Below are 15025 nucleotides of genomic sequence, written 5' to 3'. Positions count from 1 at the left end.
ATAGCCAGTTCAGGAAAGCAGATGTGTAGAACATAGTGCTTATTAACTTTTTAAAGTCTGTATTCCTAATGCATATTTTGTGTATTTTTCATTTCAGATTGCCTGTTTGGTTCCTGTTGACCAGTTTGAGTTATACAAGAGGCTGAAGTTTGAACGAGGTGTGGACCTTTTTGTTTGTATTACCGTCTCTTTTGTCAGTGGAGCCACCACTGTTACATACAGCAGAGACAGAGCCTGTTGAGTCAGTTAAGGGAGAGACCAAGAAGATGTCTTTGCTTTGAAATAGTTTAAGAGCAGTCGCTAGGTCTGGCTGTGCTCCACAGACAAATTTGAAATTCTCTGTTTTGCAGAATCAAAAAAGCAGCATCTTAATGAATTATCAGACTTTTACTCAAGCTTCTGGGCAACACTCTCAGACTTTGGGTCTGAGGCTCCATTGTTCTTCTGATGGCATGTTCATCTTCAGTCCTTGAGGTGTTTGTGCTGGTAGAACTTGTCAAGGTGCCAGAGGCTGGTGCAGGCTAGGGCACACAGTATATTTTACACATCCATAGGGATCTTCAGAGCTTCTGGGAGACACATATTTTGAAATGCAGTGTGAATTTTTGCAAGCATCCCTGCAAAATAGCTTTGCTTATGTAAAAGCCTCATGTGTGTTCATCTAGCAGAATTTTTCTTCCCAAGGATTAGTAGGTCCCCTCCTTCCTGAGGAAGGCCTACTTTACAATGAGGTTTGAACTGAAGGTCTCACTGAGGCAAAGCTTTCCTATGCCCAGAGGTCACATTTCTGAATCAAGACATGATTCCTTGCCAAGGCTGAAGAAGAAACTTGCTAGTTAGAAAGATGAGATCCCATTCCTGATTTTAAAGACTCTGTCACCAGCTTGAAATTTTCAGCTGGAAGGTGCAGTGCTTTTCAAAGAACTCAGTGTGTGGTAGTGTGCAGAGTGGTGTGTCTGAGACACTGCCCCACTCTGCCTGTTCTCAAACTTTCCTTGAAAGACTGTATTTATATTCTTGCTCTGCATGCCTGCTTAGATGCAGTGGATTGTGTAAGATAATGCAGGGCTCTTTAAAAATTAGGCAAAGTAATGTATTTGAAAAGTTGGTCGGATAGAAGAATATACAGGTTTTTACAGAATCTCATCTGACATGAGTCCTTGTGAATGACCACGAAGTACAAAAACTGAAAAATACTCCAATATGCCCTAGAGTTTATGGCTAAATGCAGATTGTAGCTATGGTTTTCAGGCACTCAGGTAAAAAAAAAAAAAAAAAAAAAAAAAAAAAAAAAAAAAAAAAAGGAAAAAAAAATCCCAAACCTTGCTTTCAGTTTTTATTTCTTTCTCTTGTTTTCCCACCTTCTTGTTTATTCTTAATTCCTTACAAAGTCTCTCCAGTTCATAAGCTAATCAGTGGCTTGTCTACAGTCCCAGACAATGGAACTCAGAACTTGTTAAATCACCATATTAAAGGGTTAAGAAAAAGAGACTCTTGCAATATATTAATCTGTTTTATGTAAAACCCTTTTTAACTGAAGACTCTGAAACTATTTGTTTCCTTCTATCTCCTCCTCTGTAACTAGCCAAAGCTGAACTCGTGATCTTTTGTCCAACTCACTGTTACATCTTTTTTTTTTCTTTCTTTTTATACTGCCTCCCACACAGAGAAGCCTGAGACTTGTCTGTTTTTAAAATCCTCCTTTCCTTTTCTTTCTTGCCTAAGTCTGACACATCCTCTTCCCCCTCTGCTATAGCTCATCATTATGATTCTAAGATCTGTCCTTGCTCCTTTATGATAAAACTGGCGTCCAAGCAGCAGACTTAGACGTAGCTCTTTTGGCCCCAGCAATAAATCCAGCTTAGTGATGTCTGGGAACAATGATTCCTGCTAGCTAAAGCTCTGACCTGGACACCCAGCACTAATCCCAGCCCTAGCCAAGGCCTTTTGCCTATCTTGGATTTAGTACTGTCCCCAAGGCTGACCTTTCTGCACTCGTCAGTAGGACTTGGCTTATTAGCTTCTGCTGGCCTGGAGCTCTATTCTCAGACCTGAGCCTTACCTGGCAAGGCCTGCCTGCCCTGGTCCAACACTCTTTTTCTGAAACTAGCAATAGACCTCCCTGATGGCATCTGCATGGGACGAATTCTGACCCAGAATCTGCCCAGAGACTCCTTCCTGATCTTCAAGTGACTGCTATAGCCCTTTCAGACATTTTCCATTTTAAGATGAATTTTAAGGAAAATTTGGAATGCCCCCAAGAAGGACTTATACATCCGACAGCTATTACCCCTATCCCCCATCTGTGCTAGCTATGTTAATAGAATATATTTCTTCTCAATTTCATGGCTTTCTTTTTTTAATGGGCCAATAATATTGTGTGAAAACATAGTGAGAAGTAATTGGTATAGAATGGTGTATCTATAGACAATTCTTAAGTTTAATAATAGATGCACCGACAATATGCTATTCTCTTGTGGTTTTTGCGTTCTTAGAATGCAGATGTGCTTTTAAAAACAAGATTTTTTTTTTTTTTTTCATCTCTGTAACTTCTCCACATCCAGTCAGGGCCAAGCCACAGAGCTTCTGTGAAGCATAGTTATTAGAAGAAACAGAAATTGCTCTATGTCTATTTAAGCTGGGGTTCATGTAGTCAAAGGAGGTAAAGAAATTGAGGAATGGTAGGTGGTTAGGGCACATGCATTGTGTTTGTTTCTGTGACAGTTACTCAGTGGGCTGAGTGGTAGATGAAGAGAATCTCCATTTTATGCCTAACTCAAAAGCAGTCATTTAAAATGGAGATTTCTGCAAAATACAGTCATAGTCTTATCCTTTCAGTGAGTACCTCTTCTGAGCCAGAAATTATTTTCTTCAGGGTGCTGCATTCCCCCCTGTCTGCCACCCACACATCTCACCTGCTTGCTCGCATGTTTTATGAAAACTGGCCAGATCCCTGCCCAAAACTGGCACTGTTTGGGAAGGCTTTCCTCCTGAGAATGGCGGGAATTGTGGCTGAACTGGCTGCAGGAAAGCAGGGGAAAGGCTTGGGAGAGAAATGGCCCTAACCAAGAGATGGAGCAACTTGCCAGAGCAGGATGATGGCCTCTTTCCCTTTTTTTGGCTATGCCTTTTTAGGTTTTTTCTGGTTTCGCTTGTACTCTATGGTAAACCAAACAGTATGAGACAGCAGGGATTGCAAAACACCATCTGTAGGTTCTTTGTAAAATGGAGGAAGTGGGAGAGGAGGGAGTTTCATCTCATGCATTACATCTTGCTGCAACAAATTTGTAGAAAACAGGTTTACAACCCAACTCCCTTCCTCCCAATGATGTCAAAATGAAACCAGACATTCTGTCTCTCACCCAAAAACAGGATAGGAGAATTTAGGTTTCCAAAGCTGAATTTTCAACAGAAAACATGCAGAACCTGTCATGTGAAAGATTAAGTGCAATAGCAAGTACTAGGCCACAGTCTTACCCAGTTCAGGGGTTAAGAGACACCAAAGGAACCTAGAAAAATAAAGATTTCTCAGTCAGGACATTACCTTTTAAAAGTATGTAAATATGAAAAGTTACTTGTTTGGTCATGGCTCTCTTGTCCCTACTTATGAAGCTGAGAACTAACTAGTTCTTGCTTTCATTCAGTAGAAACCAAAATGTTTGTTTGTTTTGGGAGGTGAAGAAAGCATGTGCAAGACAGTAAGAGAGAAGAATGCAAGTAGATCTGTGAAATGGCCAAAGGTAGATGGTACAGGTGTTCTGCTGTCACTGCTTAAATTGTAGGTGACAACCTCTGCATAGATTAGAAATTCTCTACATCTGTTGGGGCACTCTGACACAGACTCAGAAATTACCTGAAGTCAGAGCACTAGGTACTTGTGTGTCCTGCAGCCAGAGAATGTGAACATCCATATGTGCTTTCAGCACAGTTTTCCAGAGAACATATATATGAGGTCCTTGTGCAGCTTGTTGTTTCAGGTGGGACAACCAGTTTTATCTGCTGGAGGTACCTTGTAATGGCTTTTGCCTTCTCAGAGTCAGGATTTCCACTGACTTCAGAGACATCCCCTCCATCAATTTATTTTCAGTGGTGGTACCAGAGAGCTCCCAGGGAAGGAAGAGGGACAAGGTAGCTCCTGCAGGTGTGACAGCCTTTTTTTGGGGAGGCTCTGCAGGGTGTGAGTGTTCAGCTGCATCTCATGGAATTGAGTAGCATGGAATTGAGATGTCCCAGCAGGGTTTTTGTTGCAAATTCCTTCAAATAAAGATTGGGAAGTGAGAGAGAGGATCAACATTTATCATTCTCTGCCATGTAGTAATGACTGTAACTCAGTGTCTACACCCTGAATCTTGCCTCCTATAATAATCTGAAAGCAGACAAATAGTAATGATATGATACAGTGAATATTAACTGCAGTTTATAGATAGAGGAGAGTAAATAAGGCATGGAAAGTGAATTGACATTAATTTAATTACAGTCCTTCTGCTGTTTATGGGGAAGTTACTGCATGGCTTGCACATGTGAAAGACATGGAGTGGCCTTGTGTTACAAAAAACACGTGCTCCTCAGCAAGCAGCAATTAGGTTCATGTTTTGAACCTCCCTATAAAAAGGCAAGAAAGACATTCTGTGTAGTGTATTTCTCTTGTTGCAATGTTTTCAGTGCAACTGCTTAGCACAGCACAAATGCAGACCTGACTAAAGAAGAGAAGGCCCAAATGCCCATGGGCATGGGTGCGGAGCGCTTTGGCTCCCACACCCTTGTGCAGAGCTGGGTGTTGTATACCTAGACACATGTCACTAGAACAAGAAGGGGACTGTATAAAGAGTTTCATTTCTCTCTCTCTTGCATTTCAGAAGTCCACTTGGACCCTCAGAGAACGTGGTGCCCCACAGCCGACTGCCAAACAGTGTGCCACATCGCACCGAGTGAGTCAGGAGCACCGGTGCCGGTGGAGTGCCCTGCCTGCCACCTGACCTTCTGCTCCTCTTGCAAGGAGCCATGGCATGGGCAGCACTTGTGCCAGGAAAACCAAACTACTCTGGTACCAGCAGAGCAGGGGTAAGATGGGAATCCACGATGGCCATGCAGTCCTTCGGTTCTTTTCATCACAGGGTCTCATGTCAGGTTCATGGAGCAGCTTCCTTCTAGATCCACAGTTTCAGCTCAGAGACTGTCCATCTCTCCTGGTGTTTCCTAAATACAATTCCGGTCTAAATGACTTTAAATGATAATTTTTATTTTTTTAGACTTAGTATTACTTGTGTACTTGTCAAGCTTGGGTTGCAACTGACACTTCTGAAAGGTTGAAGGCCTCCAGGACTTTAAATCTGCCTAAAGGCTTTGTTCACATGCTAGAATTATGACCTGTGCCCATATAAAAAAATCCACTATACCAATATTGCAGCATCCAAATTTTGCCTATGCTGTGATTAAGAAATCACCCATGCTTAATATTTATAGAATCTCTGCATAAAAAACCTTAACTCCTACACGGAGTGTAAATTTCACTTGGTGTGAGAAGCCTGATTTATGGTTATTTTCCCCAAGTGCAAACAACCTACAGATCAGGTTGTAAAAGACATTAATCTACAGAAGAGAGACTTTTGTGTTTAAATTATGTCATGTCTTTGGCTATCCATCTTTGTTTTCAGAATCAGGTTATGTTGAGTCATGTATTCAATTTTTTCTGTCTTGTTTTTTTTTTTTTTCAAGAAATGAAAGACTTAAAACCTAGAGTATTCTGCTTGCTAGAGACTCCGTTGAATAGGAGTTGCCAAAAAGCCCTTGCTATGATTTTTCTTCTCTGGCTGTGATCTCTGGCTGTGGTGGAGTTTAAGCCTATTTTATTCAGACAAGGACAGTGCTCTGAGTTGCATAATCAAGTCCTGTTAAATGAATTGTGCAAAGTCTCTGTAACAAAGTCTTAAGTTTTAATGGTATAGGTGATTAGCTGTGGATGTAGTGGGTGTTATTTTTGTATAGCATAAAGGAACAAAGCCAGAGATTTTCACTTTTATGTGATATTAATAGTCTTACACCTAGTAGTGAATGTGCTTCAATGTATTGTACTGAATATAAGAAGCTTCCTATATGGAATGTGTTAGGACAACATTAGATGCTCTGAAAAATAAGCACAATACACATCAGGCAGTGGACTTGAATAACAACAGTTATGTTCACCTCTCACTTTAATGTTTCCTTACTTTTCTAGATTTCTTATTGGAGCAGAGACAGAGTCACCAATTAAGCAGTGCCCAGTTTGTCGAATTTATATTGAGCGAAATGAGGGCTGCGCTCAGATGATGTGCAAGAACTGCAAGCACACGTTTTGCTGGTATTGTTTACAGAACTTGGATGTAAGTATTGCAGAAAACACTCCAAGATAAAGAATAATGGGATTAGGGTTATTCTGAGGCCTTGCACAAGCTCTTTGTTAGTTCATTGCTGTCCTAGTGAATTTCTTGGCTCAATTCAGCTTCTGACTCAGTTTCTTTCTCTTCTTTCACCCAGTGCTTTTATTTTTACCAATATAGTTTTTGTTTCTTCTATCAAGGGTTGTAGCCATATCTATGGGTCCCATGTTAGTTCTTTGAGGGAAATGGGACTAACACATTTCTTTCTGGAGGTTTGTTCCAGGAGAACCTTGCTCAGAACCTTGCTGAGATTCCCTCTTCCAGTAGCTAAAAACAGTTTGGTTGAGAGTGAGGGAAATAAATGCCTTCCACCTGTTACAACAGTAAAGGACATAGCCTGTCTAAAAAGTGGTGTGGCACTGGGTGAAGGGGGTTTGTCTGTGGTATGGTGGCTTAAGGGCTCCCTGCTAGGAAGGAGAAGTCTCCTTTCCTAGTCCATCTCTAGTGCCATGTTTGCTGAAGAGAGTGATGGGTTATTAGGCTTCAGGATAAAAATGTATCATGAACATGGATTGTGAAGTGCGGGCTGCTAATGATGTCGCAAAGGTTGCAAACCAGTCTCAACTCTGTGGACTTCAAGTATCCTAGCAGCATGAAGAGTCCTGGAAGTAATGCACTTGTATATGGCAGCTTGCCCTTTTGGCACAGTCATCAGCAACAACTGTGGGAGTGTGAAAAGGACTTAACCAGCACTTGAAATAAAATGTTATGTGCTGTGTGGATTTTCTTGTCTTCTTTTTTGCACTCCACAGCCAGCAAACAATGAGACTTCCTCAATCTTCATCCTTTACGCAGCAAGCTAAACAGGTTTCCCTTAGTGTTATGTCCCCTTTCTGTGTGGGTGAATGTGCTTTCTCAACATGAGTCTTAAGGCTTGCCTCAGAGTACATGCAGTACACGGTGATTGCTTCACACTGTGCTGAACAAGAAGGGTGTCACATTCTTGCAGACTCCACAGACATGCCCTTATAGAGTTTTTGTCAGTTCAAAGGGAGAAAGAGAGAAAGAAACTGTAGTTCTGTGATTCAAATTTAGTTTTTCTAAATGTGTGGGGGAGCTCCAGGCGTAGATGAAGGTAATACCTGCAAAGCCAGAGAGCAGAGCTGAAAATGAAAGGGGAAGCAGCATCAGGTTACAGTACAGTGGTTTAGAGAGGGTAATGCAGGGAATGAGTCACCTTCTGAAGAAAAGAATGGGTAGTTAGTAAGTATTAATGGTAAAGGAGAAATGAAACGGGATTTTTGTACTTTCTATATTTTGATGTTAAGTCTAAGAAGAAAATTACTGTGAAGGAGGTACATCAGGAGAACAGAAGGTGGAATACTTCAGGAAGATGATCCCTCACATTGCTAGTTTTCAGAAATGCCTGTTGTTTTCAGTCCCCTTTATCATCATCAAATTATAGACCAGGTACTTGTGCAATAGGTGCAACTCATGTGCTTATGCTTTTTAAAAGTGGAGGAGGAAAGGTGCTGTATGATAGCTCAGGTGTCAAACATACACCAATTTCTGAAACTGCGAGAAGTTATTCTAGATAATTATTTAGAAGACATGTGAACTTGTCTGCTGGCTGCTGGCAATTTCAAAACAGTGCCAGGAAGGTTGTGTTTCCACTCTGGTATTGAACCTCTCCCTGCAGTTCTGTAACCTGCTCTTACAGCTTCTCCTTTTCTTTTTCAGAATGATATTTTCTTACGACATTACGACAGAGGCCCTTGCAGAAACAAGCTGGGCCACTCACGGGCTTCAGTGATGTGGAACAGAACACAGGTGTGTTCCTAGCCTGCTGGGCAGAGCTTTCATGCATGCATGAAGCAAAGAGATTTTACCCTTCAGGGAAGAACCGAGATGATTATTTTCATATTTTCATCCCTTTTTTTTTTTGTGACCTATGCTGTGTTTATGCATGCACATGCATATTTTGTCTTCCATGCTATCTAAATATGTATTTTTCCCCACCCTGTCTTTCAGGTTGTGGGGATCCTCGTTGGACTAGGTATCATAGCATTGGTGACTTCCCCCTTGCTGCTTGTGGCGTCTCCATGCATCATCTGTTGCATTTGCAAATCTTGCCGGAACAAAAAGAAAAAACACAGCCTGCCGACAACCTAAAACTGTGTCTTTTTGAGTCTCCATCTGTACAGCACATGTATGTGAGAAAGCACAATGGGTTGTGTTTTGGTGCCATACCTACCAAATAATGCTCCCTTTTTTTTTGCCAGTTCTTGGGATAAGTGCCTATTCTTGACAGGTTACTCTATCACTAACAAGTCCTAGTGGGGGAAAAGTCTAGATTACTGTGCAGTACATATAGTGTAGGTTTTTGCTTCCTGAAGAGAAAATCAGGACACCATTCAGTACTTTATACCATAAATATGATCTACCATTCCTGACTGATAGAACATTCCCATTTTCCATCAGTTGCATGTGACTTGATCCTGCTGCATTACTCTGTCTTTGCAGATCCAGTCATTACTGTCCTACTTGCTGTTGGTTCTTGGTTACACTCATATTTCTCAGAAAGTTTTGGGTCTTTTGTAAAAGAGGGAGAAGGAAAAGCCTGATTAGGTTCTTCTGCCTGCTAGCTTGTGTCCAGGTAAATGTAACAAACCATTAAGAAAATAGGTTTGGTAGTTTCCTGTCAATTGGCTGCCATGGAATTTCTTTCAGCATTCAAATCAATTTGATTTTTACCATCGATCTCAACTACAGAAGTAAAAAACCAACAAAACTGTTCCTAAAGACAGAGCTCTCTATTAAGAGACTGGACTACCTTGAGAAAGCTGCTATTTTTTTCACATCAAACATGACATATCTACCATGAAATATTAGGAATATGTATATTTCCCTAGCATTGGGCATGCCTTTTGTCAGTACCGTGGGTGTAGCAAACTCACAGTGAAGGTAATATTGTAAGAAAGACTCTGATACGGTTCCCATTTTGTGCAGAGTTGGGATCCTGGTTGCGTGTGTATGGAGTGATGGTATGAGTGCAGATATATCAAGTACATATGGGCAGTCAGTAGATTTTTTTTCAACAGTTTACATGGGTTGGCAGCAAGAACCCTGTTAAAAAGTTGTTGAAACCAGGCTAAGCCAAAGCCTCCTTCAAAACCTTATGGACCTGCTGAAGTGAATACTTGAGAAATGCTGTGTAAGTGTGAGCTCCGTCCTTTAGTGGGTATTTCTTTCGTCCTGCTCAAGGTTAACAAACTCTGTTACTGATATTTTTTAGTTATTCTGAATCTGGAAGGCTGTCATTTAATAAGTGCTTCATTTTAATTTGGTGCCTCACCACCAAACCAGTTCAGACCCTGGTATCGGTTACAACTGTAAAATTTCACTGAAAGCTCACTGAAGAGCTGGAATTACTCCAGGCTCGGTCAGGAATAGCTGAGATCAGACTCTACTCTCTGGAGTTTATTTCCTTAATGGATGGTGCTCCTCACAACTGGGGCTGGTGGCGCTTTTGTTCTGGACTCCTGTCAGCGCATTCTATATCTGTGGGAAGAGATACAAGTTTGCACTGTATAATTGGTTGTAATTCCAAACCCTTTTTCATAAGGGCTGTGAGGTTTGAAGGAGATGCTCAGCCCGAGCGCGGTGTCGGGCTCGCGCTCCGCCCGGCTGCCCTTCTCCGAGCACACAGCGCGGGTCACACAGCGCGGAGAGTGCTGTGAGGGTGACTGTGTGTGGTGTTTGGCCCAGGCTCAGGAACTTTGCCTTCTTGGCAGCTGTAAATGTGACCTTTTTTCTGTTTAACTTTGCTCTCTGGTTACTGTAACAAAAGTGGCAGGTGTTCTTCTTTTGAGAATGTGTAGTCTGTTGAGCAGACTAGCGAGGACAGAGGCCTTTAATGATACTGTCTGTTTTGCTTTTTAATTGATTTCTTTTATAAATACTGTCTGACTTTGCTACCAGTCGTGGCTGGAGGGCAGGCAGTGCTCACCAGTGTGAAAAGCTGTATTTATTCTTCATCCTCAGCTTTGAAGGGAAGCAGAACGGTAGACAGTACATTCTAAATACAGAGTGCAATGCAGGCAACTGCCATTTATAATAAATAAAGAATGTTTTCTGTATGTGTTTTCTTGAAGAGCACTAATGGTAGTGCTTTGGGGTACTTGTGACAGATTAAAGTGTCCAGCCCTTGGCTTTGCACTATTTTTCTACCTACGTTTTTATGGCACTACTGTCATTTCCATTTTATTTATGAACTTGAAGTTGCAAGTCTTACTTTAACAAAGCCTCAAGGACAAAGGATGTAGGAGCTGTACAGTCTCTTTAAGCATAACCAGCATTGCTGGTATGAATGTCTTTTGTATGTTAAAATTTGAGAGTTTCTCATGTTTTGCGATCTTACCCATGAACAGTGCATCCTTTGCTAGTCTTATTTCTTTCCTTGTCCTCTCCCTCTTTCTGTTGGCCTGTTTTTGTTAAAATGCCTATTGGAATGAAGGCATTGGATCTTTTTTTTTTCATTTATAGTGTTGTGTTAATGAACCTGTGAGATTCTTCCCTTTGTTAAGGCAATGCAGTGGAAGGCAGCTCTCTTGCAGCAGTTTAGATGCCTGGTGGGTGTACCAAAACTGGTATAAATTAATCATGCAGGAGTTATCACAGGCTGGAAGCCTCAGTGCCAGTCCAGGCATCTAAGAAATCTGGATGTGGATTGGTAGCCCAGGCTTTTGCTGGGCTACTTTACACAAAAACTGGATAAGGAGAGCATCAGCTACAGGGACCTCTTCTTTTGGCTGTGTAGGTACAACAAATGGACCAAGAAAGAAGCTCTAGACAGCTTCAGAGCTTAAAATTAAAGCTTTACAACAATGATTTTCTTCAAAAGGCTGTGTCTAGTGCCCATGTGTCCTGGCTTTTCATTGCATGGGAATACTTGAGCATGTGCATTAAGTAGGCCCTGGCCTGGCTGAGTGGAGCAATACCTGTGCTGAAGCGCTGGGACAGGAAAGCCCTGTTACTTTGTTTTCCAGAAGGCAGCTATTTTGCACCAACTGGCTAAGTTGGCAGAGTTTCCAGAGAAACATTTTAGCAGAGGAATCTTTTTTACAGTGTTGGCTTTTGCTTTTTTGTTGCTTTGGGGTTTGGGGGTTTTCCCCCACTTTATAAGAAACATTAAAGTTGCTTTATTAAAGATTTATTGAAAGCATGACAAATAATGCTAGTAATAATTAGGGAGAATGAAAAAACCCCAGGATTTTGACTACATCTGACTCATCTTAATCAAGGTATGTGTAAGTCCACCCTCCTGAGCTCTATCTGTGTGATGCAGTTGGTGCACATTACTGCCAGGCTTCAATGCTCTTCCCATCTCTCTTCTTGCCCCTGTGGCAGGCAGCAGCCAGGGCAGAGCTCAGGGCTGTGGCAGTGCCTCCTGTGGCAGGAGTACATTGCCCACCCTGGACTCATCACCAGTTTGTTCTTGGGCCTTGAACCACTGAGAGACACCTTGGGGGGTTTTAGGCCTTTCATGTTACATTGAGAGCATTCACAGACTTCTCTCATGGAGAACAAAAGTGGAAAGTACTCCATTCCTTCTGAACCATTGAGATTTGAGGCCTTATGAAAATTGAGCTCTAGGTGTTCAAAGGTCAGCTCCTAAAGTTAAGAGAACAATGCTAGATATCTGGATTTGTACTGCATCTGGCCACAAATCTCCATGGCCACATATCCCATCATTTCCCTTCAGTCACTGGGTCTGTGTCAAATATAGCTGAAGATCCCATTCAGTATTCCATGTCCTTGTGTTAATATGAGTATGATGATACTTGCTCCCAAATCCATCTCTTAATAAAAAGAAGATATTTGTCATGCTATAGCGTAAGTGCATCTCTGCAGTATTTATTCCAGAACTGTAGTGGGTGTTCAGTGCTGCCCTTCAGTAACTGATGGTTTAATTTTGGTGCACAGGGTTGCTTACCCCAAAGAAGGGCATGGGGGGTAACAATAATAAATGTTTCTCAGTGCTTTAATGATGCTAAATGCTAAGTCTTGTTGTCTGTCCAGTAACGCAGCATGAAGTCCAAAGATAAGTTTAAAATGTACACAAATTTTACTTGAATGAACAAAGAGAAACTGGATCTTGCCTCCATAGTTGCATGAAGGAATAATTACAAGGGGACAGATACAACTGTATTTCCACAATGGGACATTAAAATGAACTTTTGGCTGCTCCATTTTTTGGTACCTCAAGGGGTGGTTGTGCTGTAGTTTCTGCTGCTTTAAAAATTTGAAATCTGTTTTACACTGTAATCTCCTTCTCCCAGTCATTGTTTCTCAGACTAATTCTTTTTATGATCTTATTTTTCATCCTGTATTTTAGGCCAAAGATTCTTAGAGCAAAGCTAGTAGATTTCTTTGTATGAGGATAAAAATCTTCCAGCCATTTTCTCACAGGTTTTAAAAAGAAATTTGATGCTAAGTTACCTGACCAAAGATAGACATTCCAGACTTGGCTTGTTTAGAAAAACTTATTGAGACTTAAGAACTTATCTTGTAAGACCTAAACAAGGGCTGCTTTGTTAGAGCTCATAGATAAGGGCACCCTACAGCTTTTGAGATTCTGAGAAGAGATGCTTCTATTGTTATGCAGACTTCTTTGGAAATGTGCTGGGGAAAAGAAATAAATATTATCTACATCCTGTATTATTACATAAATTAAAAATACTTCTCTTGTACAGATTCAAAATTTAGAGACTCAAACTCTCTGGAGGCTTTCTAGAGTATACTTACCCAGGAAAATGAAATCTTATAAATATGCTGAGGCAGTTGAACTGAATGTGCTAGTTATAAAACAGTTGTCAGACATCTCTCACCCATGAGTGTGTAGGACGAGATGGTAATTTACATGGCTGGAAATAAAGATGTGAAAAAATACCTTTCCTGGAACAGCAAGAGTTGGTTCTTCTGCAGTCTTTTGAAAGCTTAACTTATTGCTAAGACTCTGGAGACTTCAGTCTCATTTTCATTTGTCCTCTAGTTAGTAATGTAATGAAGCTGAATGGTGTTGCTGAACAGGAAGCCCAAAGGTCTGTCTTGTGTCACAACCCTCAAGTTTCTCATAACCAATGTGGTTTTATAATTTATTATTATAATTTATGCAATGCAAATATAATTTATAATTAGTAATTATAAAATATTAAGGATGAAGTATGATTGCCTTTATCATATGATAGGTTTATTTTAATTGAACTCATACTGGAAGGCTTTTCTCTTCTGCTTCCCATAGAGAAGGTCATGGTGCACCTGGCAAAGGGATTTTCTGTGATCTGGTGCAGTCCACAGTAAATTTTTCCTAATTTGTAGTTATATCAGAGGCTTTTTTAATGATCCCTCAAGTTAGTTCTTTGAATTGAGCAAATCTCTGTTGTTAAGAAAGGTAATTTCCTAGCAATGAATTTTATTGACCATCACAATCTGAGCTATGAAAAATGATACTGGTTGACAAGGTCCACCAGCTCTTTAGAGGACACAACCTCATTCTTCTCCCTCCTTCCCAAGAAATTTTCTCTTTTCTTGGATGAAAATTAAGGATGTCAGTAATTTGCTTGTGCCTTCTGGATGTCCAGACAGAAGCTGCAGCTTCTGGTGGCTGTGTGCCGGGAGATCCCAGACCGGTTGAATGTGCAGAGCTGCAGCACATGTGCAGTGAGTTGCTTAAATTTCAAGGAGGTGCCTGACTCTGTGGCTTCCTGGGGCCCATGCAGTTGATGTGTTGCACAAGGGACTTGTGAGGCTTCAAGTGCCACCAGCTCTATGGCACATGTTGTGCTGGGCCTTCTCACCATGTTCAAGCATATCCTGGATGTTCATCAGGGACCCTATCTCAAGCTTGCCCTTTCCATAGCTACCCACCCACCTCCAAAATACCCCAGAACTCAGAGCAAATCTGTTCATTTTCCAAGTCTCTTACTGCTGGTCTGGTTCAGTTGCACAGAAACTTCAGTTCACATGAGCTATTTGGAGCTCTGCCGGTCTGATGATTTACTTTTCCCAAATGAGGAGCAAGGTTTGGGAATGAAGAGAAGCAGAACTGTTCCGTACGCTGGTATTGGCATCACAGACACCAAGGATCGCTGTGTGAGAGCTCTTTTAACTGCCCCAGCATTGCTTATTCCTGAAAAATGCCTGTGTTTTAAATGTGTGTAGATGGAAGTGTCCAAGTCTGACACTGAATGTGTTTGTGTGTGTGATATGAACCAGCAGCAGCCACAGACCCCTGTCCTGCCCCTCACAGATTTTACATTCTGTTTATCTATTTTTTGGGTTTTTCTTCTCCTCCAGGTAATACACTTTCTTCACCACTTTTCTTCTGGTGAAGGGCAAAAGGGTTTGATCTTTGTAAGATTTGTTAAAATATTTTTGTGTTTATAAGAAGAAAGCTGACATGTATAAAGAAATAAGTGCTTTTGTAAATTTTTTTTTCGTGTGGTATGATTCAGCATTTAAATGTTTTACAGATGCAGTTTTTTGCACTCTCTCAGCATATATTCATAAAAATTATATTTATTTTCTCTCTTTAAGGTTTACTTCGGGTTTTTTTTCTTCTGATGTTATAAAATATGATATGTGCAACATTAAAAAATTAGTGTAAA

The 15025-nt window shown here is 41.0% G+C and overlaps 1 protein-coding gene across 1 annotated transcript in view; it reads left to right on the top strand.

Annotated features, from left to right (window-relative positions):
* RNF144B (ring finger protein 144B) overlaps nt 1-15025 on the top strand; it is a 52804-nt gene extending 37779 nt beyond the window's left edge. The window contains exons 4-8 of the mRNA XM_066324009.1: nt 98-158; nt 4857-5061; nt 6215-6359; nt 8097-8186; nt 8388-15025. Coding sequence (XP_066180106.1) covers nt 98-158; nt 4857-5061; nt 6215-6359; nt 8097-8186; nt 8388-8528 — 642 coding nt within the window. The 3' untranslated portion in view covers nt 8529-15025. The remainder of the gene's footprint in view (nt 1-97; nt 159-4856; nt 5062-6214; nt 6360-8096; nt 8187-8387) is intronic.

Source organism: Sylvia atricapilla, chromosome 1, assembly GCF_009819655.1.
Source record: "Sylvia atricapilla isolate bSylAtr1 chromosome 1, bSylAtr1.pri, whole genome shotgun sequence".
NCBI lineage: Eukaryota > Metazoa > Chordata > Aves > Passeriformes > Sylviidae > Sylvia > Sylvia atricapilla.
This window is presented reverse-complemented; position numbering and strand designations above follow the sequence as displayed.